The sequence below is a fragment of the Thalassophryne amazonica genome, chromosome 9, assembly GCF_902500255.1.
Source record: "Thalassophryne amazonica chromosome 9, fThaAma1.1, whole genome shotgun sequence".
Lineage (NCBI taxonomy): Eukaryota > Metazoa > Chordata > Actinopteri > Batrachoidiformes > Batrachoididae > Thalassophryne > Thalassophryne amazonica.
This window is the reverse complement of record NC_047111.1, coordinates 78,491,307-78,519,005: the sequence shown is the minus strand read 5'-3', so window position 1 is coordinate 78,519,005 and position 27,699 is coordinate 78,491,307. Positions and strand designations below refer to the sequence as shown.

Below are 27,699 nucleotides of genomic sequence, written 5' to 3'. Positions count from 1 at the left end.
AAAGTGAATTTATTGACATTATACCTCTCTCAAAAAAAAAAAAAAATCAAATGGCATGAGTAAAAATTCAACTTTTCCAAAGTAAAGTCTCAGCTGTTTTGAATGTTTAATCTGCAAATAATGCTGAATGACACAAATGTCTAAACTGTCGTTACGAACTTTGTGAAAGTTCAAAGCCATTCCAAGTTGTTGCTTTAATCAGCACTTGGCCTTCACTGCTACAGTGTGCTAAACTTAGCTGTCACTGTGGAACTTTTACTGCTCACCAGTGGGTCACAATAGAGCTGTGGGTGGACCGTATCGAGTTACAGCAGATGCTGCTGTATCTCACCAGTGATGCCAACAAAACGGGGTAAGTTATGATCACCAGACCTTCGAATGTAACCAACAATATTTTACTGTGATGACTAATGATTGATTGTCAGTGAGTTCCTCTGCGTTTGTTTTGGCATGTTTGGCATTCGTTGACTGCTTTGTCAGGAACAAACAGCTGTACCTCCCAAATTTAGTTTGATCAAGGCGATTGAGGAGAAACCTTTAACGTACAAACAGGTTTTTCCACACACAAAATGGAGAAGATGCTCTGGTGTCTTGCTGTACAGTTGTACTGACTTGACTCTTGTTTGTAGATTGCTTGTAGACACTGCAAATTTTTCCTCTTTCATTCTCCATTTTGCCTTGGTACTCCTTTCTGTCGCCATGGGCAGCTATAGCTCAGCTCTCATTCCTGGTAAGCTTTGCACTTCTAGCTTTTGTTTTTTGTGTTGCATAATTTCACAAACTATGCATATCAAATGGTTAAGGTCAGTGCAGGAAATGGCATCACAAAAAATAAGACTTAAAAAGCCTACACAGTTGTGTTCAAAATAAATGTTTAAAAAAGAGTAGAGGTCAAATTCTTTTTTTCTTTTTTTCCCCATACAAATCCATTGGGGACACTAAGCATTCTTTTCCAAATCAAAACACAAAAACATTTATGAAATTTATTACTTAACAGAAAGAAAAAGGAATAATAGGCTGTTAAAAAAAATGCATTTTATCCTCCACTGGCTGAAGGCTTGAAGGGGGATTATGTTGTGGTGATTTCTGTTCTTCTGTCCATCCCAAAAAGGGTAGAAGTGTTCTGAAATAAACTCACATTTTTAGGATGAATTTCATGCACAAGTCCTTGTTTTAGGTTGGTAATACGATATTGTTCCACTTGGGCCTGGTTATGTTGAGTTATGGCCTTTGAGTAACAAATGGAGACGCTGCCAGTTTCATGAGCGGGTGTCTGCACTCTGAAACCAACTCTCACATACCTTGACATGTCAGAATGTACCAAAGCAACAATTGCCAGCGGGAAATATTGTGCTCCCCGAGCGCTCATGTTCTTTCGGTGGTCCTTAATACACCCTTGCAGTTGGCCCTTAAGGATGAAGGCAGCAAATGTTGTACATGCTGGTTGTTGTCATAGAAGTAGAGACTGGAATGCCAAGTCATTGAGTTCAGTTTGAGCTTGCGACCCCGAGATTTCAGCTGCGAGAGTTGGTGTAATTCACTTCTGGTCGTCTGCCAGCAATAACACCAGATGCGCTTTTAAAGCACAGTTTCTGCGTATTTTCTTGCATTTTCTGCCGTGGCTTCAGCAAATTATCACCTCAAAGTATGTTCAAAGTGTAGCTTGAATGAAGTTCTTGTTGATTTTAAGTTGTGTTCAGAACAAAATTTGCTAATATTAAGAGCATGCAGACTGTCAGCAACTGTGGTGGAAAAACATGGTCAAAAATCATTAATTATTCATAAAACGTGTATAAAAACAATAAAATCACACATCATTTGTCATTTAAAAACCATCATAGTAAAACTCATAACTATAAAATTCATAAATTGCATAATATGTCATCAAACACCATAATGAAAATTTTCAATCAAAAATCAAACACCATAAAATAATCAGTATTCCTTTGACTGCAAAGACAAGATAATTAATATTCAAACAGACTTTTTTTTGTTTTTTTTGCAAATATTTGCTCATTTTGAAATGGATGCCTGCAACAAGTTTAAAAAAAGCTGGGACAGGGGCAACAAACTGGGGAAGTTTGAATGCTCAAAGAACACCTCTTTGGCATAGTCTACAGGTGAGTGTCATGATTGGTATACATCAACAACATCCAGAAAAAAATGCTGCCACCTTCTCTGGGCCCGAGTTCATTTGAAATGGACAGATGCAAAGTGGAAAAGTGCTGTGGTCTGAGTCCACATTTCAAATTGTTTTTGGAAATCATGGATGTTGTATCCTCCGGACAAGAGGAAAAAGACCATCCAGATTGTTACCAGCGTAAAGTTCAAAAGCCAGCATCTGTGATGTTATGGGGGTGTGTTAGTGTCCACGGTATGGGCAACTTACACATCTGTGAAGGCACCATCAATGCTGAAAGGTACATCCAGGTTTTGGAGCAACACGTGCTGCCATCCAAGCAACGTCTTTTTCAGGGACATCCCTGCTTATTTCAGAAAGACGATGCCAAGCCACATTCTGAACGTGTTACAACAGCGTGGCTTCGTAGTAAGTGTGCGGGTACTACAACCTCTGGCAAAAATTATGGAATCACCGGCATCAGAGGATGTTCATTCAGTTGTTTAATTTTGTAGAAAAAAGCAGATCACAGACATGACACAAAACTAAAGTCATTTCAAATGGCAACTTTCTGGCTTTAAGAAACACTATAAGAAATCAAGAAAAAAAGATTGTGGCAGTCAGTAACGGTTACTTTTTCAGACCAAGCAGAGGAAAAAAATATGGAATCACCCTGTAAATTTTCATCCCCCAAATTAACACCTGCATCAAATCAGATCTCATTGACACTGACCCTATGTGTCTTTTTGCAAGGAATGTTTTTGCAGTTTTTGCTCTATGACAAGATGCATTATCATCTTGAAAAATGATTTCATCATCCCCAAACATCCTTTCAATTGTCCAAAATATCAACATAAACTTGTGCATTTATTGATGATGTAATGACAGCCATCTCCCCAGTGCCTTTACTTGACATGCAGCCCCATATCATCAATGACTGTGGAAATTTACATGTTCTCTTCAGGCAGTCTTCTTTATAAATCTCATTGGAAAGGCACCAAACAAAAGTTCCAGCATCATCACCTTGCCCAATGCAGATTCGAGATTCATCACTGAATATGACTTTCATCCAGTCATCCACAGTCCACAATTGCTTTTCCTTAGCCCATTGTAACCTTGTTTTTTTCTGTTTAGGTGTTAATGATGCCTTTCATTTAGCTTTTCTGTATGTAAATCCCATTTCCTGTAGGCGGTTTCTTACAGTTCAGTCACAGACGTTGACTCCAGTTTCCTCCCATTCGTTCCTCATTTGTTTTGTACATTTTTCGATTTTTGAGACATATTGCTTTAAGTTTTCTGTCTTGACGCTTTGATGTCTTCCTTGGTCTACCAGTATGTTTGCCTTTAACAACCTTCCCATGTTGTTTGTATTTGGTCCAGAGTTCAGACACAGCTGACTGTGAACAACCAACATCTTTTGCAACATTGCGTGATGATTTACTCTTTTAAGAGTTTGATAATCCTCTCCTTTGTTTCAATTGACATCTCTCGTGTTGGAACCATGATTCATGTCAGTCCACCTGGTGCAACAGCTCTCCAAGGTGTGTTCACTCCTTTTTAGATGCAGACTAACGAGCAGATGTGATTTGATGCAGGTGTTAGTTTTGGGGATGAAAATTTACAGGGTGATTCCATAATTTATTCCTCAGAATTGAGTGAGTCCATATTTTTTTCCTCTGCTTGGTCTAAAAAAGTAACCGTTACTGACTGCCACAATCTTTTTTTTCTTGATTTCTTATAGTGTTTCTTAAAGCCAGAAAGTTGCCATTTGAAATGACTTTAGTTTTGTGTCATGTCTGTGATCTGCTTTTTTTCTACAAAATTAAACAACTGAATGAACATCCTCTGAGGCCGGTGATTCCATAATTTTTGCCAGGGGTTGTAGTCCGGATCTTAATCCAATTGAAAATCTTTGGAAGTTGAAGAAAATGGTCCATGACAAGGCTCCAACCTGCAAAGCTGATCTGGCAACAGCAATCAGAGAAAGTTGGAGCCAAACTGATGAAGAGTACTGTTTGTCACTCATTAAGTCCATGCCTCAGAGACTGCAAGCTGTTATAAAAGCCAGAGGTGGTGCAACAAAATACTAGTGATGTGTTGGAGCGTTCTTTTGTATTTCATGATTCCATAATTTTTTCCTCAGAATTGAGTGATTCCATATTTTTTTCCCTCTGCTTGGTCTAAAAAAGTAACCATTACTGACTGCCACAATTTTTTTTTCCTGATTTCTTATAGTGTTTCTTAAAGCCAGAAAGTTGCCATTTGAAATGACTTTAGTTTTGTGTCATGTCTGTGATCTGCTTTTTTTCTACAAAATTAAACAACTGAATGAACATCCTCCGAGTCCGGTGATTCCATAATTTTTGCCAGGGGTTGTAGGAGAAGGAAGATGTGGTCAAAGGAATGGCAGGGGACAAGTACCCATTTTGAGAGGTGGTCATGGGCCCCGTGTGAAAAGTTTGGGGGAACGGGGTCAAGGACAAGGACCAAGACAGCAACCGCAGAGAGTCTCCAATGAGATTAGAGCAATGGTTGTGGATCATGTCATCAATCATGGCATGACAATGATTGAGGCAGCGAGAATGATACAACCAAACCTTAGAAGATCAACCATGGCTTCAATCATTAGAACTTTCTGCAATGAGAACTGGTAAGTCTTCAGCATGAACTACAGTAAACATTACAGTACTGTAGGCTACTCAACTGTACTCTGTAATATTCAAATGATTGTACACTGCATGCCAACGTGCCTATGAAAATGTGTTCTACAGTATGATGACATGTTCTTCCTGTCATTCCCTACAGAATTGAGACTAGACCTAATAGTGGAGGCAGAGGCAGACTCCTCACTGAAGAACAGGAACGGGCCATGATCAACATGGTCGGGGCCAGAAATGGCATTTGGCTTAGAGAAATCAGGACATCCTGGATGATGATCTCTTCAGGAATGTGGAAGCCATAAGTTTGCTGACCATTGCATGTGTTCTGAAAAGGCACCAGGTGTCCCTCAAACAGTTGTACTGTGCGCCTTTCGAAAGAAATGCAGACAGAGTGAAGTCACTGAGGACTGAGTATGTTCAGTTTCATCATGCCTATTTGTGAAAAATTCCCCATCATTGTACTGTAATCAATACTGTACAGTGATTCTCTTTCAAACATGTTTTTTTTTGTACATAGAGGGTGATGGCCCTGGATGCGGATGAAAATCACAAATTTGTTTTTGTGTATGAGGCTGGCTTCAACCTGGCCAAGACAAGGAGGAGAGGGCGAAATATAATTGGCCAGCGGGTACCTGAACGATGTGTAGCCAACATCAGAATGTGTGCTGCGATACCAGAAGATGGTGTGGTAAGGTGTACAGTGGGGTAGAAAAGCATTTAGTCAGCCCCTGATTGTGCAAGTTCTTCTACTTAGAAAGATCAGAGAGGCCTGTAATTCTCATCATAGGTGCACTTCAACTGTGAGAGACAAAATGAGAAAAAAAAAATCCAGAAAATCACATTGTATTATTTTTAAATAATTTATTTGTAAATTATGGTGGAAAATAAGTATTTGGTCGCCCACAAACAAGCAAGATTTCTGGCTCTCACAGACCTGTAACTTCTTCTTTAAGACGCTCTTCTGTCCTCCACCTGTTACCTGTATTAATGGCATCTGTTTGAACTTATCTGTATAAAAGATACCTATCCACAGCCTCAAACAGTCAGCCTCCAAACTCAACCATGACCAAGACCAAAGAGCTGCTGAAGGACACCAGGAAGTAAATCGTAGATGGGCACCATGCTGGGAAGAGTGAATCTACAATAGTCAAGCAGGTTGGTGTGAATAAATCAACTGTAGGAGCAATTGTAAGAAAATGGAAGACATAGAAGACCATTGATAATCTCCCTCGATCTGGGGCTCCACGCAAGATGTCATCCCGTGGGGTCAAAATGATCATGAGAACGGTGAACAAAAATTCCAGAACTACACGGAGGGACCTGATGAATGACCTGCAGAGAGCTGGGACCAAAGTAACAAAGGCTACACACTATGCAGAGAGGGACTCAAATCCTGCAGTGCCAGGCGAGTCTCCCTGCTTAAGCCAGTACATGTCCAGGCCCGTCTGAAGTTTGCCAGAGAGCATATGGATGATCCAGAAGAGGATCGGGAGAATATCATGTGGTCAGATGAAACCAAAATAGAACTTTTTGGTAAAAATTCAACTTCTTGTGTTTGGAGGAAGAAGAATGCTGAGTTGCATTCCAAGAACACCATACCTACTGTGAAGCATGGGGGTGGAAACATCATGCTTTGGGGCTGTTTTTTCTGCAACGGGGGCAGAACGACTGATCCGTGTTAAGGGAAGAATGAATGGGGCCATGTATCATGAGATTTTAAGCCAAAACCTCCTTCCATCAGTGACAGCATTGAAGATGCAACATGGCTGGGGCTTCCAGCATGACAGTGATCCCAAACACACCGCTCAGGCAGTGAAGGATGACTCTGTAAAAAGCATTTCAAGGTCCTAGAGTGGCCAAGCCAGTCTCCAGACCTCAACCCCATAGAAAATTTGCTGAGGGAGTTGAAAGTCCATGTTGCCCAGCGACAGCCCCAAAACATCACTGCTCTAGAGGAGATCTGCATGGAGGAATGGGCCAAAATACAAGCTACAGTGTGTGCAAACTTGGTGAAGACTTACAGGAAATGTTTGACCTCTATTATTGCCAACAAAGATTATGTTACAAAGTACTGAGTTGAACTTTTGTTATTGACCAAATACTTATTTTCCACCATAATTTACAAATAAATTCTTTAAAAATCCTACAATATGATTTCCTGGATTTTTTTTTTTTTACTCATTTTGTCTCTTACAGTTGAAGTATACCTATGTTGAAAATTACAGACGTCTCATAGGAGAACTTGCACAATCAGGGACTAAATACTTTTTGCCCCACTGTAGATCTCTGATTGGCACATACAATGCAGAGCTCCTTGTCTCATTTCTTGATGAGCTATAGAGCTATTGGTGTAATTTGTCATTGTGGGACAACGGCAGGTGCCACCACGCTCATCTGGGTGCAGGCATGGTTTCAGGCCCATCCACAGTTCCTCACTGTGTACTTGCCCCCATACTCTCCTTTCCTTAAACCCATTGAGGAATGTTTTTTCACATGGAGGTGGAAAGTGTATGATCGGCATCCACATCAACAAGTGAACCTCCTTCAGGCCATGGACAATGCCTGCGATGCCATTACAGCAGACCAGTGTCGGGCCTGGATTCACCATGCACCAAGGTACTTTACAAAATGTTTGACAAACGAAAACATCAATGCAGATGTGGATGAGAACCTGTGGCCCAATCCACGAGACGGTTGATGGGGATGATGAGTGATTGTTGATCCTTTAAGCTTATTATTTTTTTTTTTCTTCCTGTACAGGAGCCAGGTGAGGAACACGGCAGCTTGTTTTTCAGGATATTTTTGTTACAGTAATTGTTGCTTTCATTCAACCTATGTTGTCATTCAGTTTGTATTCATCAATAAATTTCAGCTTTGTTCAATGATCCCACTGTCTTATGGTATTCTCTCTACTAATCCTTTTACAGTGACATTACATATAGCACAGGATGAAACATGTAACACATCTTGTACTACAATATTTAGTGGTTGTACAAACAACTAAACAGTGAAACTGTGTATGTTGTGTCTGGGTTAGCTAAAGAAATGTCCCTATGGTATTTCATGAAAAATGAGTTGTTTGAACCAAGTGTAGCGGGATGAAAGTCCCGAGTCCCAATTGAAAGGACGTTCCCGCTAGTTTGGCTAACGGGGAGTTCCCCTTTGGCTGACCTGGTAGAGGAACGGTCTTTTGGTGCGAGCCGCGTGGGTTCGATCCCCCACCGTCATCCCGACCACGAAGGTCCTGCTGCTTCAATCTGGCGTCACGAACAGGATGTGGGTCACAGAGTATGCTAACATGCACCTGTGACTTCAGGACGAAGTCAAAAATGGTGGGGAGATGTGTAGCGGGATGAAAGTCCCGAGTCCCAATTGAAAGGATGTTCCCGCTAGCTTGGCTAACGGGGAGTTCCCCTTTGGCTGACCTGGTAGAGGAACGGTCTTTTGGTGCGAGCCGCGTGGGTTCGATCACCCACCGTCGTCCCGGCCACGAAGCTCCTGCTGCTTCACAAGGATTCTGTGAGTGCGATTTACTGCCATCTACTGGATGGGAGTGTGAATAGCGGTGTGATCGTGATTAACATGTTGAGCCACACTTCAGAATTTTCTATTTTGCAAATTCCTTTTTTTTTTTCAAATGGAAAAAAATGACATATTTACAAATACACATTTATTTGTAAGAACCAATACACAAGTTATAAATTGGAAATTTGTAGATCACATCTGCATTTGCAGGTATTAATGAGGCAAATTTAACTGTAAATAGTGTCCTTTCACTTTAAAAAAAAAGTAAAGCTACATGTACAGTAGTGTTCAGAATAATAGTAGTGCTATGTGACTAAAAAGATTAATCCAGGTTTTGAGTATATTTCTTATTGTTACATGGGTAACAAGGTACCAGTAGATTCAGTAGATTCTCACAAATCCAACAAGACCAAGCATTCATGATATGCACACTCTTAAGGCTATGAAATTGGGCTTTTAGTAGAAAAAAGGAGAAAAGGGGGTGTTCACAATAATAGTAGCATCTGCTGTTCATGCTACAAACTCAAAACTATTATGTTCAAACTGCTTTTTTAGGAATCCCGTGAATCACTAAACTAGTATTTAGTTGTATAACCACAGTTTTTCATGATTTCTTCACATCTGCGAGGCATTCATTTTGTTGGTTTGGAACCAAGATTTTGCTCGTTTACTAGTGTGCTTGGGGTCATTGTCTTGTTGAAACACCCATTTCAAGGGCATGTTCTCTTCAGCATAAGGCAACATGACCTCTTCAAGTATTTTGACATATCCAAACTGATCCATGATACCTGGTATGCGATATATAAGCCCAACACCATAGTAGGAGAAACATGCCCATATCATGATGCTTGCACCACCATGCGTCACTGTCTTCATTGTGAACTGTGGCTTGAATTCAGAGTTTGGGTTCGTCTCACAAACTGTCTGCTGCCCTTGCACCCAAAAAGAACAATTTTACTCTCATCAGTCCACAAAATATTCCTCCATTTCCCTTTAGGCCAGTTGATGTGTTCTTTGGGAAATTGTAACCTCTTCTGCACATGTCTTTTATTTAACAGAGGGACTTTGCGGGGGTTTCTTGCAAATAAATTAGCTTCACACAGGCGTCTTTTAACTGTCAGAGCACTTACAGGTAACTCCAGACTGTCTTTGATCATCCTGGAGCTGATCAATAGGTGAGTCTTTGCCATTCTGGTTATTCTTCTATCCAGTTTGATGGTTGTTTTCCTTTTTCTTCCACGCGTCTCTCTTTTTTTTTTTTTTCCATTTTAAAGCATTGGAGATCATTGCAGATGAACAGCCTATAATTTTTTGCACCTGCATATACGTTTTCCCCTCTCCAATAAAATTTTTAATCAAACTACGCTGTTCTTCTGAACAATGTCTTGAACGTCCCATTTTCCTCAGGCTTTCAAAGAGAAAATCATGTTCAACAGGTGCTGGCTTCATCCTTACATAGGGGACACCTGATTCACACGTTTGTTCCACAAAATTGACGAACTCACTGACTGAATGCCACACTACTGTTATTGTGAACACCCCCTTTTCTTTTTTTTTTTTGCTAATAGCCCAATTTCATAGCCTTAAGAGTGTGCATATCATGAATGCTTGATCTTATTGGATTTGTGAGAATCTACTGAATCTACTGGTACCTTGTTTCCCATGTAACAATAAGAAATATATCTGGATTAATCTTTTTAGCCACATAGCACTATTATTATTCTAATCACTACTGTACATGCTGTCTTTAAAGCAGGCACTGTCAATCATAATGCACTGCAGCAATGCATTATGGGAGTTCGGGGTTTGTTGGTTTTTGTTAATTATTATTGTAGTACATGTTAGTTTAGCAGTTTTGTTAGTGTTATAGATTTGTTGTGATTTTATAGTTCGAGGAATGCAGTTTGTTTGGTGAAGAGTTATGGTGTGATCATAAGTGAAAAGGATATTGTGATTTACCTCTTCTGCCACTGTCTGGGCTGTTGTATGTTTAGCCTGACAACCGGCCTGAATTAGGCCAGATACTGGCCAATAGGAGAGCAGCATTTGTGCCGTGACCAATAGGAGAGCCATGCTCATGCCACACCAAAGTGAGACTAATGTCGGGGTCTTGGCCGCCAACTAATCGCAGGCTAGGAGAGAGAGGCCAGTATCGTGATTCAAGCTGGTTGTCGGGTTACTGTATGTTGAAAGTAGATGACTTTTTTTTTCCAGTGCCAGCCTTCTGCTGGGGGAGGGTTGAGTTCCTTATGGCAGCCTGGTTGTTGCAAAACATGCAAGACAGGAATTAATGTTTGATTGTAGTTTTTGACCATTTGGCCTTACTCACTATGCCAGCAAAGAAATGTTAGCAGTACTAAATTTAGTGAAAGCTAATTAATGTGAAAGTAACGTGAATTTCTCCACTGTGAGATCAGTAAAGTCTTATCTTAATTTGCTGATGGTTTTCAAAGTTATCTGAAAAGCTTTGCTAATTAGTGGTTAGAGGAATTGTGCCCACCACTGCCTGTGAGTACTGTAGCAATTACAAGATGCCCATGTGAAGCCAAGCTATGGGCAAGAAGTCCACACAAAGTCCCATTGTTGAAAAAAATGACATTAAGAGGATAAAATCCCCCCCCCCCCCCCCCCAAAAAAAAAAACAAAAAAAACATTGACTGGCCTAAAGAGAAATGGCGCCACATTTTGTGGACTGGTGAAAGCAAAATTGTTCTTTTTGGGTCTAGGGGCTGCAGACAGTTTCAGACAACCCCCAGAAACTGAATTCAGCATGGTAGCGCAAGCATCTTGATACTGGGATGCTTCCCATCCTGTGGTGTTGGGCCTATTTATCACATACTGGGGATCATGGATCAGTTTCAATACATCAAAATACTTATAAGTCATGTTGCCTTATGCCAAAGAGAAAATACCCTTGAAATGGGTGTTGCAACAAAACGACCCTCAACACCAGCAAGTGAGCAGTTTCTTAGTTCCAGATGGACATGGTTAATGTTATGGAGTGGCCAGCCCATTCCCAGGACCTAATACAATAGAGAACTTGGAGGAACTGTGGAACATAGTCCAATTGTCCTGGGCTGGAATACCTGTTCACAGATGCCAGACGTTGGTCGACTCCATGCAACACAGATGTAGGAGCCTTTTGTGTATGTGTTTTTTTTTTTTTTTTTTTGGTTACTTTATTTTTGTTTTTGTATTTGCACAGTACGTGGTGGTAAAGAGGCACACCAGGTTGGTTAAATATCAAGCACAGGCAGGCTTTTAATTAGTTTGGGTGCAGGAGAGCCACACAGTTTTTACTGCTACTGCTTTGACTTTTTTGTTGTAGACACTTGCTATTTTAACTAGAAATGTTTAGTACAATTATTAAAGTAAATAAATGGGAACGTCACTCAATTTTAGCAGCGACTTGGAATGATTTTGAAGCACGCTTGAAAACGGATCTCTCCCATCACCCAGCTGAGTGAATAAATGCCAGTCACTACAACAAATGTGAAGCAGTTCTCAGAAACAGTGGTTATATAAGTAAATATTAGTTCAGTGATTCACAAGAAAGATAAATCTTCAAGCATTTTTTTAGTTTATAAAATAAATGTTTGAGTTTGTAAAGAAAAACGCAGACACATTTGAAGAATTTTTCTTCATGATTTGATTTTGAATAGAATGAAAAGTGTTCATGAATGGAAATGAAAGCTATTATATGGATTTTGAGCATCACTCACCTTTTTAAACACACATTATTTTGAACACAACTGTATTGTCATGGTTATAGTGGATTATATATATGTGTGTGTGTGTGTGTGCTGTAACACTTCTTCTCCATTTCTTTCAAAGACACTGAAGAGTTTCGCTCAATTGTGTCAGACATGGAGAGACTGAATGAGCGTGCCCCAGATGAGCGCTTACAGGCACAGCTGCACACTCTGGGAAGTATACATTTTTAATGGTTATTGAGTATCTTTAAAAAAAAAAAAACTAAACCGCTGTGCTGTGAATGGCTTATTAAACAACAGTAATTCTGTAGCCAGGTTCTTTGCAGAAACTGTTTTCACACAGACATTATTGTACCCCATTTGTACTTGATATAAATGTATCTTTTTGGAGACACCACAAACAGAACAGGATTTACTTTACATTAGGCGCGGAATATATAATGTGCACACAGGGGTGCCGCCAGGGATTTTGGGCCCCATGAAAAGAAATTTTACTGGGCCACCCCCCATATTGTCAGTATTATAATGTATTAAGGGCCTCTCTGGGCCCCTATCAATTATGGGCCCCTAGAATCCTTCTTCTTATTCTCCCCTTTTCAGCACCCCTGACTGTGCATGCAAAACTTTGGATAGGTTCAAGTCCGGAAACCAGAAACGTTCCACTACTTATGCAACCCATCATCTTGGTTTTTGATTTTTTATTAATTTATATCAAGTTGTAGAGATTTGCTTTCAGTTTGAGTTTAAGGAAAATCTTTTAGAATTTTTTGTTTTCTGTATTTAAATTGGCATAAACAAATTAAAATGTGTGAAATACCAAGTGTTCCAATACTTTGGAGGGCACTGTAGCCTACATAGACATTTTTATTACATCCACATTATGTATTAGCTCATGGGAATTACATGGAATGTTATTAACCAGTATTTAATTTGGTTCTTAGTGGCTTGGGAAGAGTAATTTTAAGGTGGAAACGTTAACATACTGATACTCTCAAATATGAAAACTACTAAATAATAGTTATAATTCTAAAAATAAAATGGACCCACTTTTCACTTTTAAAAAACCCTAGCTTCTTTTAGCTAGAAAGAAAATTGCTTTTATTTAATCAGTGACTCTGTAAACTCACAATAGAATTTTTTATTTTTGTTTGGTTGTTTAATTTGAAAAAGGTTTGCAATTACAAGTTTTAATTTGTAGTGAGGGCATTGTTTTCATACCTCTGATTTTTTTCAGTGTAAACAAAATAACATTTGCTCTGATTTGGACCAAAATTGGTTTGTTTACTTTATTACACTTATGGTTATTATGATGGTTATTAATATGATTTGCATATTTCTATTGGTTATATGGCCTTTTGACCTTGGGTGTCTTCAAAAGGTCAAGGTCATAACTTTTAGTAATTTGGAGGTGTTGTGGATTAAACATGGTGGATGTATGTCAGTCAGCGATAAAGTGGTTCAGTTTTAGACGTGATCACATGTCGAAACCACACAGATCAATCAATCAATCAATCAATTTTTTTTATATAGCGCCAAATCACAACAAACAGTTGCCCCAAGGCGCTTTATACTGTAAGGCAAGGCCATACAATAATTATGTAAAACCCCAACGGTCAAAACGACCCCCTGTGAGCAAGCACTTGGCTACAGTGGGAAGGAAAAACTCCCTTTTAACAGGAAGAAACCTCCAGCAGAACCAGGCTCAGGGAGGGGCAGTCTTCTGCTGGGACTGGTTGGGGCTGAGGGAGAGAACCAGGAAAAAGACATGCTGTGGAGGGGAGCAGAGATCAATCACTAATGATTAAATGCAGAGTGGTGCATACAGAGCAAAAAGAGAAAGAAACAGTGCATCATGGGAACCCCCCAGCAGTCTACGTCTATAGCAGCATAACTAAGGGATGGTTCAGGGTCACCTGATCCAGCCCTAACTATAAGCTTTAGCAAAAAGGAAAGTTTTAAGCCTAATCTTAAAAGTAGAGAGGGTGTCTGTCTCCCTGATCTGAATTGGGAGCTGGTTCCACAGGAGAGGAGCCTGAAAGCTGAAGGCTCTGCCTCCCATTCTACTCTTACAAACCCTAGGAACTACAAGTAAGCCTGCAGTCTGAGAGCGAAGCGCTCTATTGGGGTGATATGGTACTACGAGGTCCCTAAGATAAGATGGGACCTGATTATTCAAAACCTTATAAGTAAGAAGAAGAATTTTAAATTATATTATAGAATTAACAGGAAGCCAATGAAGAGAGGCCAATATGGGTGAGATATGCTCTCTCTTTCTAGTCCCCGTCAGTACTCTAGCTGCAGCATTTTGAATTAACTGAAGGCTTTTTAGGGAACTTTTAGGACAACCTGATAATAATGAATTACAATAGTCCAGCCTAGAGGAAATAAATGCATGAATTAGTTTTTCAGCATCACTCTGAGACAAGACCTTTCTGATTTTAGAGATATTACGTAAATGCAAAAAAGCAGTCCTACATATTTGTTTAATATGCGCTTTGAATGACATATCCTGATCAAAAATGACTCCAAGATTTCTCACAGTATTACTAGAGGTCAGGGTAATGCCATCCAGAGTAAGGATCTGGTTAGACACCATGTTTCTAAGATTTGTGGGGCCAAGTACAATAACTTCAGTTTTATCTGAGTTTAAAAGCAGGAAATTAGAGGTCATCCATGTCTTTATGTCTGTAAAACAATCCTGCAGTTTAGCTAATTGGTGTGTGTCCTCTGGCTTCATGGATAGATAAAGCTGGGTATCATCTGCGTAACAATGAAAATTTAAGCAATACCGTCTAATAATACTGCCTAAGGGAAGCATGTATAAAGTGAATAAAATTGGTCCTAGCACAGAACCTTGTGGAACTCCATAATTAACTTTAGTCTGTGAAGAAGATTCCCCATTTACATGAACAAATTGTAATCTATTAGACAAATATGATTCAAACCACCGCAGCGCAGTGCCTTTAATACCTATGACATGCTCTAATCTCTGTAATAAAATTTTATGGTCAACAGTATCAAAAGCAGCACTGAGGTCTAACAGAACAAGCACAGAGATGAGTCCACTGTCCGAGGCCATAAGAAGATCATTTGTAACCTTCACTAATGCTGTTTCTGTACTATGATGAATTCTAAAACCTGACTGAAACTCTTCAAATAGACCATTCCTCTGCAGATGATCAGTTAGCTGTTTTACAACTACCCTTTCAAGAATTTTTGAGAGAAAAGGAAGGTTGGAGATTGGCCTATAATTAGCTAAGATAGCTGGGTCAAGTGATGGCTTTTTAAGTAATGGTTTAATTACTGCCACCTTAAAAGCCTGTGGTACATAGCCAACTAACAAAGATAGCTTGATCATATTTAAGATCGAAGCATTAAATAATGGTAGGGCTTCCTTGAGCAGCCTGGTAGGAATGGGGTCTAATAAACATGTTGATGGTTTGGATGAAGTAACTAATGAAAATAACTCAGACAGAACAATCGGAGAGAAAAAGTCTAACCAAATACCGGCATCACTGAAAGCAGCCAGATGCATATATAGTGTTTATGAAGTCACTGAAATATATATATTAAAAAAATTGTATGAATTTATTCAAACACGCACTGCAAAAACTGATATCTAAGAAAGTAATAAAAGACTTCTTTAAAGAAAATTTGACTTAATTTTTGTCTAAATAGAAAATAATTTTGTCAAGCTTTCTTTTACATAAGGAAAAATGTTTTATTTTGGGAAAATATATCTCACTTTTTTGTAAGTTTTTCCAGCTAATATCAAGCTGTGTTTAACCAGTAACAAGGAAAGACAATGGATTTCAAATCATCCAAGCAAAGGAACAAGATTATTTTAAGACAGAGGATAATCTTAAAATAAGAATTCTGTCTAGTTTTAAGGCACATTTTGATTATTCAATGCCTAGACATTTTGCTAGTTTTTGACAATTCTAACCATGTAAATTTTTCTCACCCCATTGGCAGATTTTTATTTTTTTTCTTAATACAAGACAATTTGGCTAGATTTCAGATTTTTTGTCTTATTTTGAGAGGGACAGTTTTTGCAGTGTAAGGCACGCTTGTTGCACTTAGTGTCCCTTATTGTTTGTTCTTTCATTTTAACATGATGTTTCTATCTTGATTATTGAGTTTCTTGAAATGAAATCAGTTGAATTTTGTTTGAATCAAATGTTATGTTATTGAAAATTAAAGCTTTTGCACAGTACTAGATAATATATTTTTGCTATTGTTTTCGAGTACCACCACTGTAAACTGTTATTAACCATGTTAAAAATGATTTTCTGGGTGTCAGTGAACCCCAAAGGTGGACTACTATATATATATATATATATATATATATATATATATATATATATATATATATATATATATACACACACACACACACACAGGCCTCTCTTGCAAATGAGGCATTGAGTCTCAAGAGACTGCCTGTATAAATAAAGGATAATTATTTATATATATATATATATATATATATATATATATACACACACACACACACACCCACTCCATGTAAGTATTAAGTATTTTACCCATCAGATGTCTCAAACTAGACTTGACTTACAGGTAACACTGGAGATGGAGCTACAAAGAACAGATACCAAAAACCAGAGTGAAATGTTGAATTCCGTCTCTTCAACACAACAAGAAAACCCAGAGGAACCAAAAGCAAACAGCTCAGACTTGTCTGGAAGAGTAAGCGGCACTCTTTGCACTACATGGTTTTACCGGTGATGTTAAATAATTTCAGCATTGAGTCATAATGTTAGTTTATTTCCTTCAGTTGACTGAAAACAAAGTTGGTGAGGACTTGCTGCCAAAAGTGCTCTCTGCTCTTTTACATCAAATGCCGCTGCCAGACCTCAAGTCCAAAAACAGACCGAGTGTAACTTCAGACAGACAAAGTCCACCAAACCTGGAAGAGCTGCAGACCGAGCTGAGAGAGCTGAAGAATCAGTTTGAACAGATGAAGAGTCAGCACAAGTATGTTTGACTGTTAGGGGGCGCCGTGTACACACTGCTCAGTCCTACAAAGCCAGAATATAGTATTCAAATAATGAATGTTAATGAGTTCAGTGGTGGCGGCACGTTGGATTAGTGGTTAGCACTGTTGCCTCACAGCGAGAAGGTCGTGGGTTCAATTCCCGGGGCCTTTCTGTGTGGAGTTTGCATGTTCTCCCCGTGTTTGCGTGGGTTTCCTCCGGGTGCTCCGGTTTCCTCCCATATCCAAAGGCATGTGGGTTAGGTGAATTGGAATCTTTAAATTGTCCTTAGGTGTGGGTGTGTCTGTGTTTGTTTGTCTGTTTGTGGCCCTGCGACAGACTGGCGTCCTGTCCTGGGTGTACCCCGCCTCACACCCTATGACTGCTGGGATAGGCTCCAGCCCCCCAAGACCCTTAATTGGACTAAGTGGTAGATGATGGATGGATGGATGGAGTTCATTGGTACAAATATTTCATGAGGTACTTTCACCTCATGAAAGAATGTAAAAACATTCATTATTTGTTTTATATGACAGCTAAAATAGATGTTTGTTATTTGATATTATATTAATTAATAAAGAACAGAAAAGGGACATAAATTTTGGTGTGGTGCTTTGACATCAACAGTCCAACACCAACTTTAAATAGGAATCCAAAATTATTCTCACTCAACTTGGAAAAACAGTTTGTCTGTGATACTTCCAACAAAATAAAATAAAAATTATATATATATATATATATATATATATATATATATATATATATATATATATAATATACACACACATCTCATTTTACTTGTAAATCTGTCACAAATATTTCTATCATTGCCTGTTCAAATATTTTAGTTCTGGAATGACATTTCTTTCAATTTTCTTGACATTTCCATTTCAGCATTTTCATCTCTGTTATGGTCTAATTAGGGAGATGTTCAGTAGCCTTAATTTGACAGTTATCTTCCCCTTCAGCAAAGAAATTAAACTGCTGATGAATGAACTAGATGAGGAGAAAAGGATTCGTTTGACTTTACAGGTACAGCACAGAGCTTGTTGTTACAATTTAAAGATAGATAGGTGTGTGTGTGTGTGTGTGTGTGTGTGTGTGTGTGTGTGTGTGTGTGTGTGTCACAAATCACTCCTTGCCAACTTTCTCCACCCATCCCACCCTGCCTGCACTCTGTTCTTCACCCATCTACCACAGACTCTATGCACTCTTCCATCATCTCATCTCACCACCACCCTGAATGCATCAGTCATTCTTTCTGCGGATCTCACTGCTGTCACACTGTCTGAAAGTAACAATTAGCATAGATTTTTTAAAAAGTTATTTAAACTTTAAACTGAGTTAATGCCACAAGACGTCTTTAGTTAAGCTGAAAATCTATGCAAATTGTAACATCACTTTTTTTTCGTTGAGACAGCGGTTCATTTTTTTAGAGTGTAGGATGTTTAGAAATGCTGTGTTGAAAACACTTGGGGAAAATGTTTTGAAAAATGTTAAATTTCATTGGTGGGGGGGGGGGGGGGGGGGGGGAGTAATAATTTTGTCATCATTTGTACTTCTCTGCCACTCCAGACTTCCTCATACAATACCACAACTCTTCTCTTTGCACCCTCTCATAAGCTTTCTCTAAATTTACACACAATGTAACTCCTACCGGAAGTGAGTCCGACTTACTGCCGAGCACCGGCAGTAAGTCGGACTCGTTTCCGGTGGAGATTGCCTCCACAAGGGCTGCGCCTTGTCACCAATCCTGTTTGTGATATTCATGGACAGGATATCGAGGCGTAGTCGGGGGGAGGAGGGTTTCCGGTTTGGTGGGCTCAGGGTCTCATCACTGCTTTTTGCAGATGATGTGATCCTGTTGGCTTCATCGGCCGGTGACCGCCAACACTCACTGGATCGATGCGCAGCCAAGTGTGAAGGCTGGGATGAGGATAAGCACCTCTAAATCTGAGGCCATGGTTCTCAGCAGGAAACCAATGGATTGCCTACTCCAGGTAAGGAATGAGGTCTTGCCCCAAGTGAAGGAGTTCAAGTACAGTACCTCGGGGTCTTGCTCACGAGTGAGGGGACAATGGAGCATGAGACTGGCTGGAGAATCGGCGCAGCAGGGGTGGTATTGCATTCGCTCTACCGTACTGTTGTGACGAAAGGGAGCTGACCCAAAAGGTGAAGCTCTCGATCTACTGGTCAATCTTCGTTCCTACTCTCACCTATGGTCATGAGTGTTGGGTCATGACCGAAAGAACTAGATCGCGGATACAAGCGGGCGAAGTGGGCTTCCTCAGGAGGGTGGCTGGTGTCTCCCTTAGAGATAGGGTGAGAAGACTGGTCATCTGTGAGGCGCTCGGAGTAGAGTCACTGCTCCTTCGTGTTGAAAGGAGCCAGCTGAGGTGGTTCGGGCATCTGGTAAGGATGCCTCCTGGGCGCCTCCCAAGGGAGGTGTTCCAGGCACGTCCATCTGGGAGGAGACCCTGGGGAAGACCCAGGATTAGGTGGAGAGATTATATCTCCACACTGGCCTGGGAATGCCTCAGGATCCCCCAGTCAGAGCTGGTCAGTGTGGCACGGGAAAGGGAAGTCTGGGGTCCCCTGCTGGAGCTGTTGCCCCCGTGACCCGAACCTGGAAAAGCAGTTGAAGATGAGTGCGTGAGAGTGTAACTCCTACTGGCCTTCTCTATACTTCTCCCTCAGTACTCTCGGTGCAAACATTGCATCTGTAGTGCTCTTTATTGGCATGAAGCCATATTGCTGCTCACAGATCTTGACCTCTTTTCTAAGCCTTGCATCCACTACTCTTTTTCATATCATTATGCTGTGGCTGATCACCTTCATGCCTCTGCAATTACTGGAGTTCTGCACATCACCATTATTCTTAAAAATTGGAACCAGTACACTTCTCCATTCCTCAGGGATCCTCTTGCTTTTCAAGATTTTATCAAAAAATGTGGTACTCCAAAGATATCCCTCTGAAACACTTCAATACCTCCAATAGAATGTCATCTGGACCAATTGTTTTTTCACTCTTCATCATCTTCATAGCTGTCCTCACTTCATCCTTATTAATCTGCTATACTTTCTGATTTACTCTCTCCACATCATCAGTTTTCTCTCTTTTTTTTTCATTCATTAACTCTTTAGACTATTCCTTCCACCTTCTTAACACACTCTCCTTGCTTCAGAAAGTGTGCTGTACTACAAAATATTAATACTTTGTCAGATATTTTCACAAATGTTTAACTTCAAGTTGAAAACAATCCAGTTTACCTCTGACGACTGCCGTCTCTTTTCTTTCTTAATTTTAGATGGAGATTCAACGTATGAAGAAACATATGTCTAAATGATTCATCCTCATCAAAGTCAAGAAACTATTTAACTTAAAATGAATTTTAAGATCCCATTATGTTCTTGCACTGTCGAAGGGGTCATATTGTGTCAAATAGTTTTTTAAACCTTATTTTACAGTGAATTATGGTTGATATTTCATGTTAAATGTTCTTAAAGTGTCTTAATTCTTTACCTGTAGGACCTCCATTACAATAACTAACAAACAGGCTTGCAACATCTCATTTCAGTTTTCAGTGTATGTAATGTTAAGGTTGTAGATCCACAGACTTGGGTAAATTTATTATGATTTTACAGACGATGTGTGATCCTTGAGGAATCAGTGATTCCTGATTACAGAGCCTGAGAAGCTGAGTGAAGAATTGGAGTCTGAGTTTCTGATTGTCCTAGATCAAGACTAAGAACCATGCATTTAATGACTTCCTGGATTCGGCTGTCAGAAGTGTTTATGTTGAAGGTGCTGAACTTGTGACATTAACTTGTGTCAGCAGTGATATTTGTGCTCAATGTATAAGGTTTAGAGTTGTCTCGCAAGACAGTTAGGAGTCATGAGGTCCCTGGACAGAGGTGTTTGGCGACATCAATATCTATGTGGGAGAATGAAGGTCCAAGGTCTTGGAGTCCAGGTACTTCTGATTTTGCTCTATGGTTGTAAGACTTGGATGTTAACCAGTGACCAAAGGAGACAACTGGTTGGCTTTGGTACTAATTCTTTTCACAGAAACTTAGGGTACCGCTAGAATGACTTTTTGTCAAATGAGCAGTTAGTTAGAGAGAGACTCAGATGAGGAGTATCAATTGCATTGTGAAGGAACATCAACTATGACATTTGGGCCATGAGGGACTTTTCGCTGGACATGAACCAGCACACTGCGCCTCAGTGTTGGGGACCCCAGTGGCTGGAGAACGCTTGGCTACAGCAAATAGATAGTTACTTTTGGGAGGCGGAGATGGACTGATTGTCTGCCAGGGTGGTTGCCATCCAGGACCCAAGGGGGTTCCATAGTGTGGTGGATGAAACAATATGCAGCACCAGTGTATGAATTCAGAAGTGACCTGGACTGACCATGAATGGTTCATAATATGACCCCTTTAAAGTCCTATAAAAAACTGTGTTAAGTACTTGTTCCTATATGATGATAAATTTCTTAAATGTGAACTATGAGAAACATTTGTGTTTGTTGTGTTTGGCTGATCAAGATTGTTAAAACTCCACAGGAGCAGATTCAAGGTGAGACTCTGCAACTAAGAATGAACAGCTGATGAATAATAATAATGGTAATAATCACAAGATGTCTTGTTATCATTATATACTTTAATCTTTTTTGCGTATTTGGTTTATATCTGACTGTAATGTTAATGCTTCAAGTACACCATCTTTCCAGTGCTTCCTGTTATAATTGATTACAACACATTACTGTAATATTAGAACATGTGTTATGTTTTCTAATAATCTGAACAACTTGAGGCATCTGTTATATTAGAGGGTGCATATGTCCTTTAGTATTGTGTATGATTTTACCTTCAGATTATATTTAGATAAATAAGATTCAACTTTTCTTGGTGTCTGGAGACGAATCCTGTTCAAATAAAATGTATAGTAAAAAAAAAAAAACAAACAAGAAAAATAAAAGAAATACCAATAATGTATTTTCAATTTGATTGAAGATATTTTCATTTAAAAACGCTACAATATATTACAAAAATTTTTCATACATTTGACTTTTTGATCTTTTCCACAGTCAGTCTTTTCTTTGTACAGTTCTGAAGCAGCTGAAGACTTTTCTCAGGTTGACGTGAGGAAATGTTTTGCCTCAAAAGTTGGATTCCTCACAAGGGATGGGCCTGAATGTAACCTCTCGACCCTCTTCGAGGATGATGTCGTATCTGCACAGAGAGCTGTGTGGCACAAAGTCACACCAAGCATCATTAATTCTCTCATTAGTGAACCACAAGCTGCAGCACTGAAGTGTTCAGATAAAAAATCCCGGCGTGTCGGTGCTGTCCTACCTGTTACTATGGTCCAGACTCGTCAGACGGATTCTAAGAACACGGAGCTTGTACTTTGGCTTTAGTACGTTCCCAGTGGAGAATGTGAGAGAGACTGTTTTCAACAACAGTATGTCTTTGTCGAAATGGACCAAAAGCTTAGTCTCTGTGTACTTCTTGAATTTTGATGCTTTACTGGTGAGAAAAAAAATGACTTCAAGTTTCTACAGAGAGACCAAAACCAATTAGTGCAGCGGATAACTGATAAAATCTTTCAAATGGTGATGCAAGCACCAAATTTTGCACAAATACACCTTAGGTTTAAACATTACCCTTTTGAAAGGCAGGGTGTCCACTTGAATTTTCAATAGGCAGCCAGGTAGGGGTCAATTGAAGAATTACACAGGGGTCAAAATTAAAAGATGCTCCAATCATATTGAAAACTATACCATGTTATTTGATTGATCATAAATATTCCAAAAAGGTACAGTTTTGGCTATCTATGACTGAATGTTAGAGTTATGGGGTAAAAACAGCAAGAATGGTAACAAAGGTCAATTTCATTTTGGACAGGGGACAAAAGTTAAAGTTACTCTAATTTGGGAAATAATTAAAGCAAATTATTAGATATTAATTAGATTATTAATTATTAGATAATAGGGTTTTAAAAAGGGATAGTTTGCATCATGTGTCATGCTTAGTTACCATGTTACGAGGTAACATATGTCAAGAATCCAGTGGACGTCGACATTGTTTAACCTTTACTTTCCAGACCGAGCATTCAGCACAGTCAAAACTATTCCATTTATTAATCCTATTTTCTCAATTGGAGCAACTCTAACTTTTGATCACTGTACGAGTACAACCCCTGGCAAAAATTATGGAATCACCGGCCTCGGAGGATGTTCATTCAGATGTTTAATTTTATAGAAAAAAGGCAGATCACAGACATGACACAAAACTAAAGTCATTTCAAATGGCAACTTTCTGGCTTTAAGAAACACTATAAGAAATCAGGGAAAAAAATTGTGGCAGTCAGTAACGGTTACTTTTTTAGACCAAGCAGAGGGAAAAAAATCTGGAATCGCTCAATTCTGAGGAAAAAATTATGGAATCATGAAAAACAAAAGAACGCTCCAACACATCACTAGTATTTTGTTGCACCACCTCTGGCTTTTATAACAGCTTGCAGTCTCTGAGGCATGGACTTAATGAGTGACAAACAGTACTCTTCATCAATCTGGCTCCAACTTTCTCTGATTGCTGTTGCCAGATCAGCTTTGCAGGTTGGAGCCTTGTCATGGACCATTTTCTTCAACTTCCACCAAAGATTTTCAATTGGATTAAGATCCGGACTATTTGCAGGCCATGACATTGACCCTATGTGTCTTTTTGCAAGGAATGTTTTCACAGTTTTTGCTCTATGGCAAGATGCATTATCATCTTGAAAAATAATTTCATCATCCCCAAACATCCTTTCAATTGATGGGATAAGAAAAGTGTCCAAAATATCAACGTAAACTTGTGCATTTATTGATGATGTAATGACGGCCATCTCCCCAGTGTCTTTACCTGACATGCAGCCCCATATCATCAATGACTGTGGAAATTTACATGTTCTCTTCAGGCAGTCATCTTTATAAATCTCATTGGAACGGCACCAAACAAAAGTCATCACCTTGCCCAATGCAGATTCGAGATTCATCACTGAATATGACTTTCATCCAGTCATCCACAGTCCACGATTGCTTTTCCTTAGCCCATTGTAACCTTGTTTTTTTCTGTTTAGGTGTTAATGATGGCTTTTGTTTAGCTTTTCTGTATGTAAATCCCATTTCCTTTAGGCGGTTTCTTACAGTTCGGTCACAGACGTTGACTCCAGTTTCCTCCCATTCATTCCTCATTTGTTTTGTTGTGCATTTTCGATTTTTGAGACATATTGCTTTACGTTTTCTGTCTTGACGCTTTGATGTCTTCCTTGGTCTACCAGTATGTTTGCCTTTAACAACCTTCCCATGTTGTTTCTATTTTGTACTTTGACAAGTTACTTTTTTAGTTGCTTTATACAGGTGCTTTATGCAGTTACTTCATTAGCAGCTTTATGCAATTACTTTATTAGAATCTGCAGAAAACTTGCAACTAATAAGTAATGTAACTAATAAGGTAACGAGTAATCTAACTTGGTTACTCGTAAAATTGAGCAATCACAAACGTAACTAATCAGCAAAGTAACTAATAGTTACTTTTCTGAGTACTAAATCTTAAAAATAACCAAATTAGATTATGAGTAACATTATTAATTACATTCAGCAGCTGCCGACAAGGTGTCCGCAGCTGCTAATGAAGTAAATGTAAGAAGTAACTGTAAAATATAACTGTATAGACTAACTAATGAAGTAACTTTCCAAAGTTACTTTCCCCCCAACACTGGACATCTCTCATGTTGGAGCCATGATTCATGTCAGTCCACTTGGTGCAACAGCTCTCCAAGGTGTGATCACTCCTTTTTAGATGCAGACTAATGAGCAGATCTGATTTGATGCAGGTGTTAGTTTTGGGGATGAAAATTTACAGGGTGATTCCATAATTTATTCCTCAGAATTGAGTGATTCCATATTTTTTTTCCCTCTGCTTGGTCTAAAAATGTAAGCATTACTGACTGCCACAATTTTTTTTCCTGATTTCTTATAGTGTTTCTTAAAGCCAGAAAGTTGTCATTTGAAATGACTTTAGTTTTGTGTCATGTCTGTGATCTGCTTTTTTCTACAAAATTAAACAACTGAATGAACATCCTCTGATGCCGGTGATTCCATAATTTTTGCCAGGGGTTGTACAAACTGAAATTGACCTTTCTCACCATTTTTGCTGTTTTTACCCCATAACTCTAACATTCAGTCATAGATAGCCTATACCTTTTTGGAATATTTATGATCAGGCAAATACCTTTCAATATGATTGGAGCATTTTAAAATTTGACTCCTGTGTAATTCTTCAATTGACCCCCACCAGCTGCCTATTGAAAATTTAAGTGCACACTTTTTCAAACAGTAATGTCTTCTGAAAAGGAGTATTTGTTTCAGATTTGTCAAATATTGTCTTATCTGCTGCACAAACGGGGGAATATTGCTACTTACTGGGTAATGATTGAGAATGCTTCTTTACCGTCACCATTAAGTTTGATGGTAATGTAGCCCCAGCGTGTGTACTCGTTCCAAATCACCACATCCACCATGTAGTTGGTTGCTTTGGGAGGACATGAAAAGTTTTTTCTCAATATTCTAGCAACCATTTTAAATAAAATTAAGAATTTCTCTTGGAAATTATTACATACCTACTTATACCTTGCAAGTCTTTAAATAATGTTAATATCACTCTGAAAAGTGGGAATTACACAGCATTAAAAAAAAATCAAATTAGTCAGTTATTTTAACACTGGTCTTTTTGTTGTGCAGGCTGTGAGGATTTTTCATATTGTGGCTCTTTGCTGCAGACCAATCTGCTGAAATGATGCAGTTTCATTCTGCTAATTCATTTAAATTTAGACTGAAAACATATTTGCTCACCATGATTCAAGATTTGCTGCATTTTGAATTACAACCACAATTCCAATGAAGTTGGGACGTTGTGTGAAATGTAAATGAAAACAGAATACAATGATTTGCAAATCCTCTTCAACCTATTCTCACAGAAATATTTAACCCTAGCCTTTAAGATTTATGTAATTTTATTACATGACAAATTCCCATTTACTATTTTTAGATAATTTTAATACAAACCTACCAAATAAACCTTACATGATGCATATTCATTACTGTAATAAATCCTACTTATTTGAAATGCGTAATCCTCAGCTTTATGTATTTAGTATTAATAAAATATAATTACTCTAAATCAATAATAATGACAGTATTTATTTAAAATACCTAAAGTATATTGTTTGAATTGCATGATAATTATGTTACCTATACAAGATAAATGGCATAGGTAACATAATTATTACTATAATTATAATTAATATTATAATACTAAATACATAAAGCTGAGGATTATGCATTTCAAATGAATAGGATTTATTACAGTAATGAATATGCATCATGTAAGGTTTATTTGGTAGGTTTGTATTAAAATTATCTAAAAAAAAAAAGTAAATGGGAATTTGTCATGTAATAAAATTACATAAATCTTAAAAGTTAGAGTTAAATATTTCTGTGAGTGTATATTCAATTCAATTCAAACCTATATTCAACACCACAAAGACAAGATATTTAATTATTAACCTGATAGACTTTGCCCGTGAACTTCGATTCCTCAGGCGGCACTGCATTAAAAACTGACATCATTGTGTAAAGGATCTTACCGCGTGGGCTCAGGAACACTTCGGAAAACCATTGTCAGTTAACACAGTGGTAAACATACCATTGTCCCAAATGTTTTTCAAACGTGTTGCAGGCATCTTTTCAAAATGAGCAAATATTTGCACAAAAACAATACATTTTATCAGTTTGAACATTAAAATCTTGTCTTTGTGGTGTATTCAATTGAATATAGGTTGAAGAGGATTTGCAAATCATTGTTTTCTGTTTTTATTTACATTTTACACAATGTCCCAACTTCATTGGAATTGTGGTTGTATTTTAATCACAACTTTACTGATTCATTTCTTTATTTGTGTAATTTGTGGTTAAATTATCAGCATTACTTTTTAGCTGTTCTTATTATCTTAGCTGTTTTCTGGGTCTTGTTCACAAGTGAGGGGACAATGGAGCGTGAGATTGACTGGAGAATCAGTGCAGCACGGGCGGTATTGCATTCGCTCTGCTGTACTGTTGTGACAAAAAGGGAGCTGAACCAAAAGGCGAAGTTCTCGATCTGCTGGTCAATCTTCGTTCCTACTCTCACCTATGGTTATGAGGGTTGGGTCATGACTGAAAGAACTAGATCGCGGGTACAAGCGGCCAAAATGGGCTTCCTTAGGAGGGTGACTGGTGTCCCTGAGAGATATGGTGAGAAGCTTGGTCATCCATGAGGTCAGAGTAGAGCCACTGCTCCTTCCCATTCAAAGGAGCCAGCTGAAGTGGTTCGGGCATCTGGTAAGGATGTCTCCTGGGTGCCTTCCTAGGGAGGTGTTCTAAGCACATCCATCTGGAAGGAGACCCCGGGGAAGACCGAGAAGTAGATGCAGAGATTATATCTCCACACTGGCCTGGGAACGCCTTGGGATGTCCCAGTCAGAGGTGGTTAATGTGGCCCAGGAAAGCAATGATTGGGTCCCCTGCTGGAGCTGTTGGCTCTGCGATCCAATCCCGGATAAGCGGTTGAAGATGTATGTATATGTTCTTATTATACTT

The 27,699-nt window shown here is 38.9% G+C and overlaps 2 protein-coding genes across 5 annotated transcripts in view; one reads left to right on the top strand and one right to left on the bottom strand.

Annotated features, from left to right (window-relative positions):
- Positions 1 to 156: 156 nt before the first annotated feature.
- si:dkey-71d15.2 (SH3 domain-containing kinase-binding protein 1) lies at positions 157 to 21,956 on the top strand. Of its 2 annotated transcripts, none has more exons than XM_034178485.1 (7): positions 157 to 352; positions 708 to 730; positions 12,139 to 12,230; positions 16,599 to 16,727; positions 16,816 to 17,015; positions 17,983 to 18,046; positions 20,323 to 21,956. In XM_034178485.1, exons 1-7 carry the CDS (start codon positions 315 to 317, stop codon positions 20,359 to 20,361), a joined length of 585 nt encoding a protein of 194 aa, XP_034034376.1. In that variant the 5' UTR covers positions 157 to 314; the 3' UTR covers positions 20,362 to 21,956. The 2 variants fall into 2 exon arrangements, with proteins under 2 accessions (XP_034034376.1, XP_034034375.1); XM_034178484.1 differs by having other exon boundaries at positions 630 to 730.
- An 83-nt stretch (positions 21,957 to 22,039) lies between these two features.
- Positions 22,040 to 27,699, bottom strand: part of LOC117517460 (lipase member H-like) — a 38,722-nt gene continuing 33,062 nt past the window's right edge. For 2 of the 3 annotated variants that reach the window (XM_034178482.1, XM_034178483.1), the window contains exons 9-11: positions 25,486 to 25,594; positions 22,373 to 22,546; positions 22,040 to 22,261 (exon numbers count right to left, since the gene is read on the bottom strand). In XM_034178482.1, coding sequence (XP_034034373.1) covers positions 22,177 to 22,261; positions 22,373 to 22,546; positions 25,486 to 25,594 — 368 coding nt within the window. In that variant the 3' untranslated portion in view covers positions 22,040 to 22,176. Of the gene's footprint in view, positions 22,262 to 22,372; positions 22,547 to 25,485; positions 25,595 to 27,699 lie in introns of those variants that run through there. The other variant, XR_004562734.1, reaches the window with a different exon arrangement.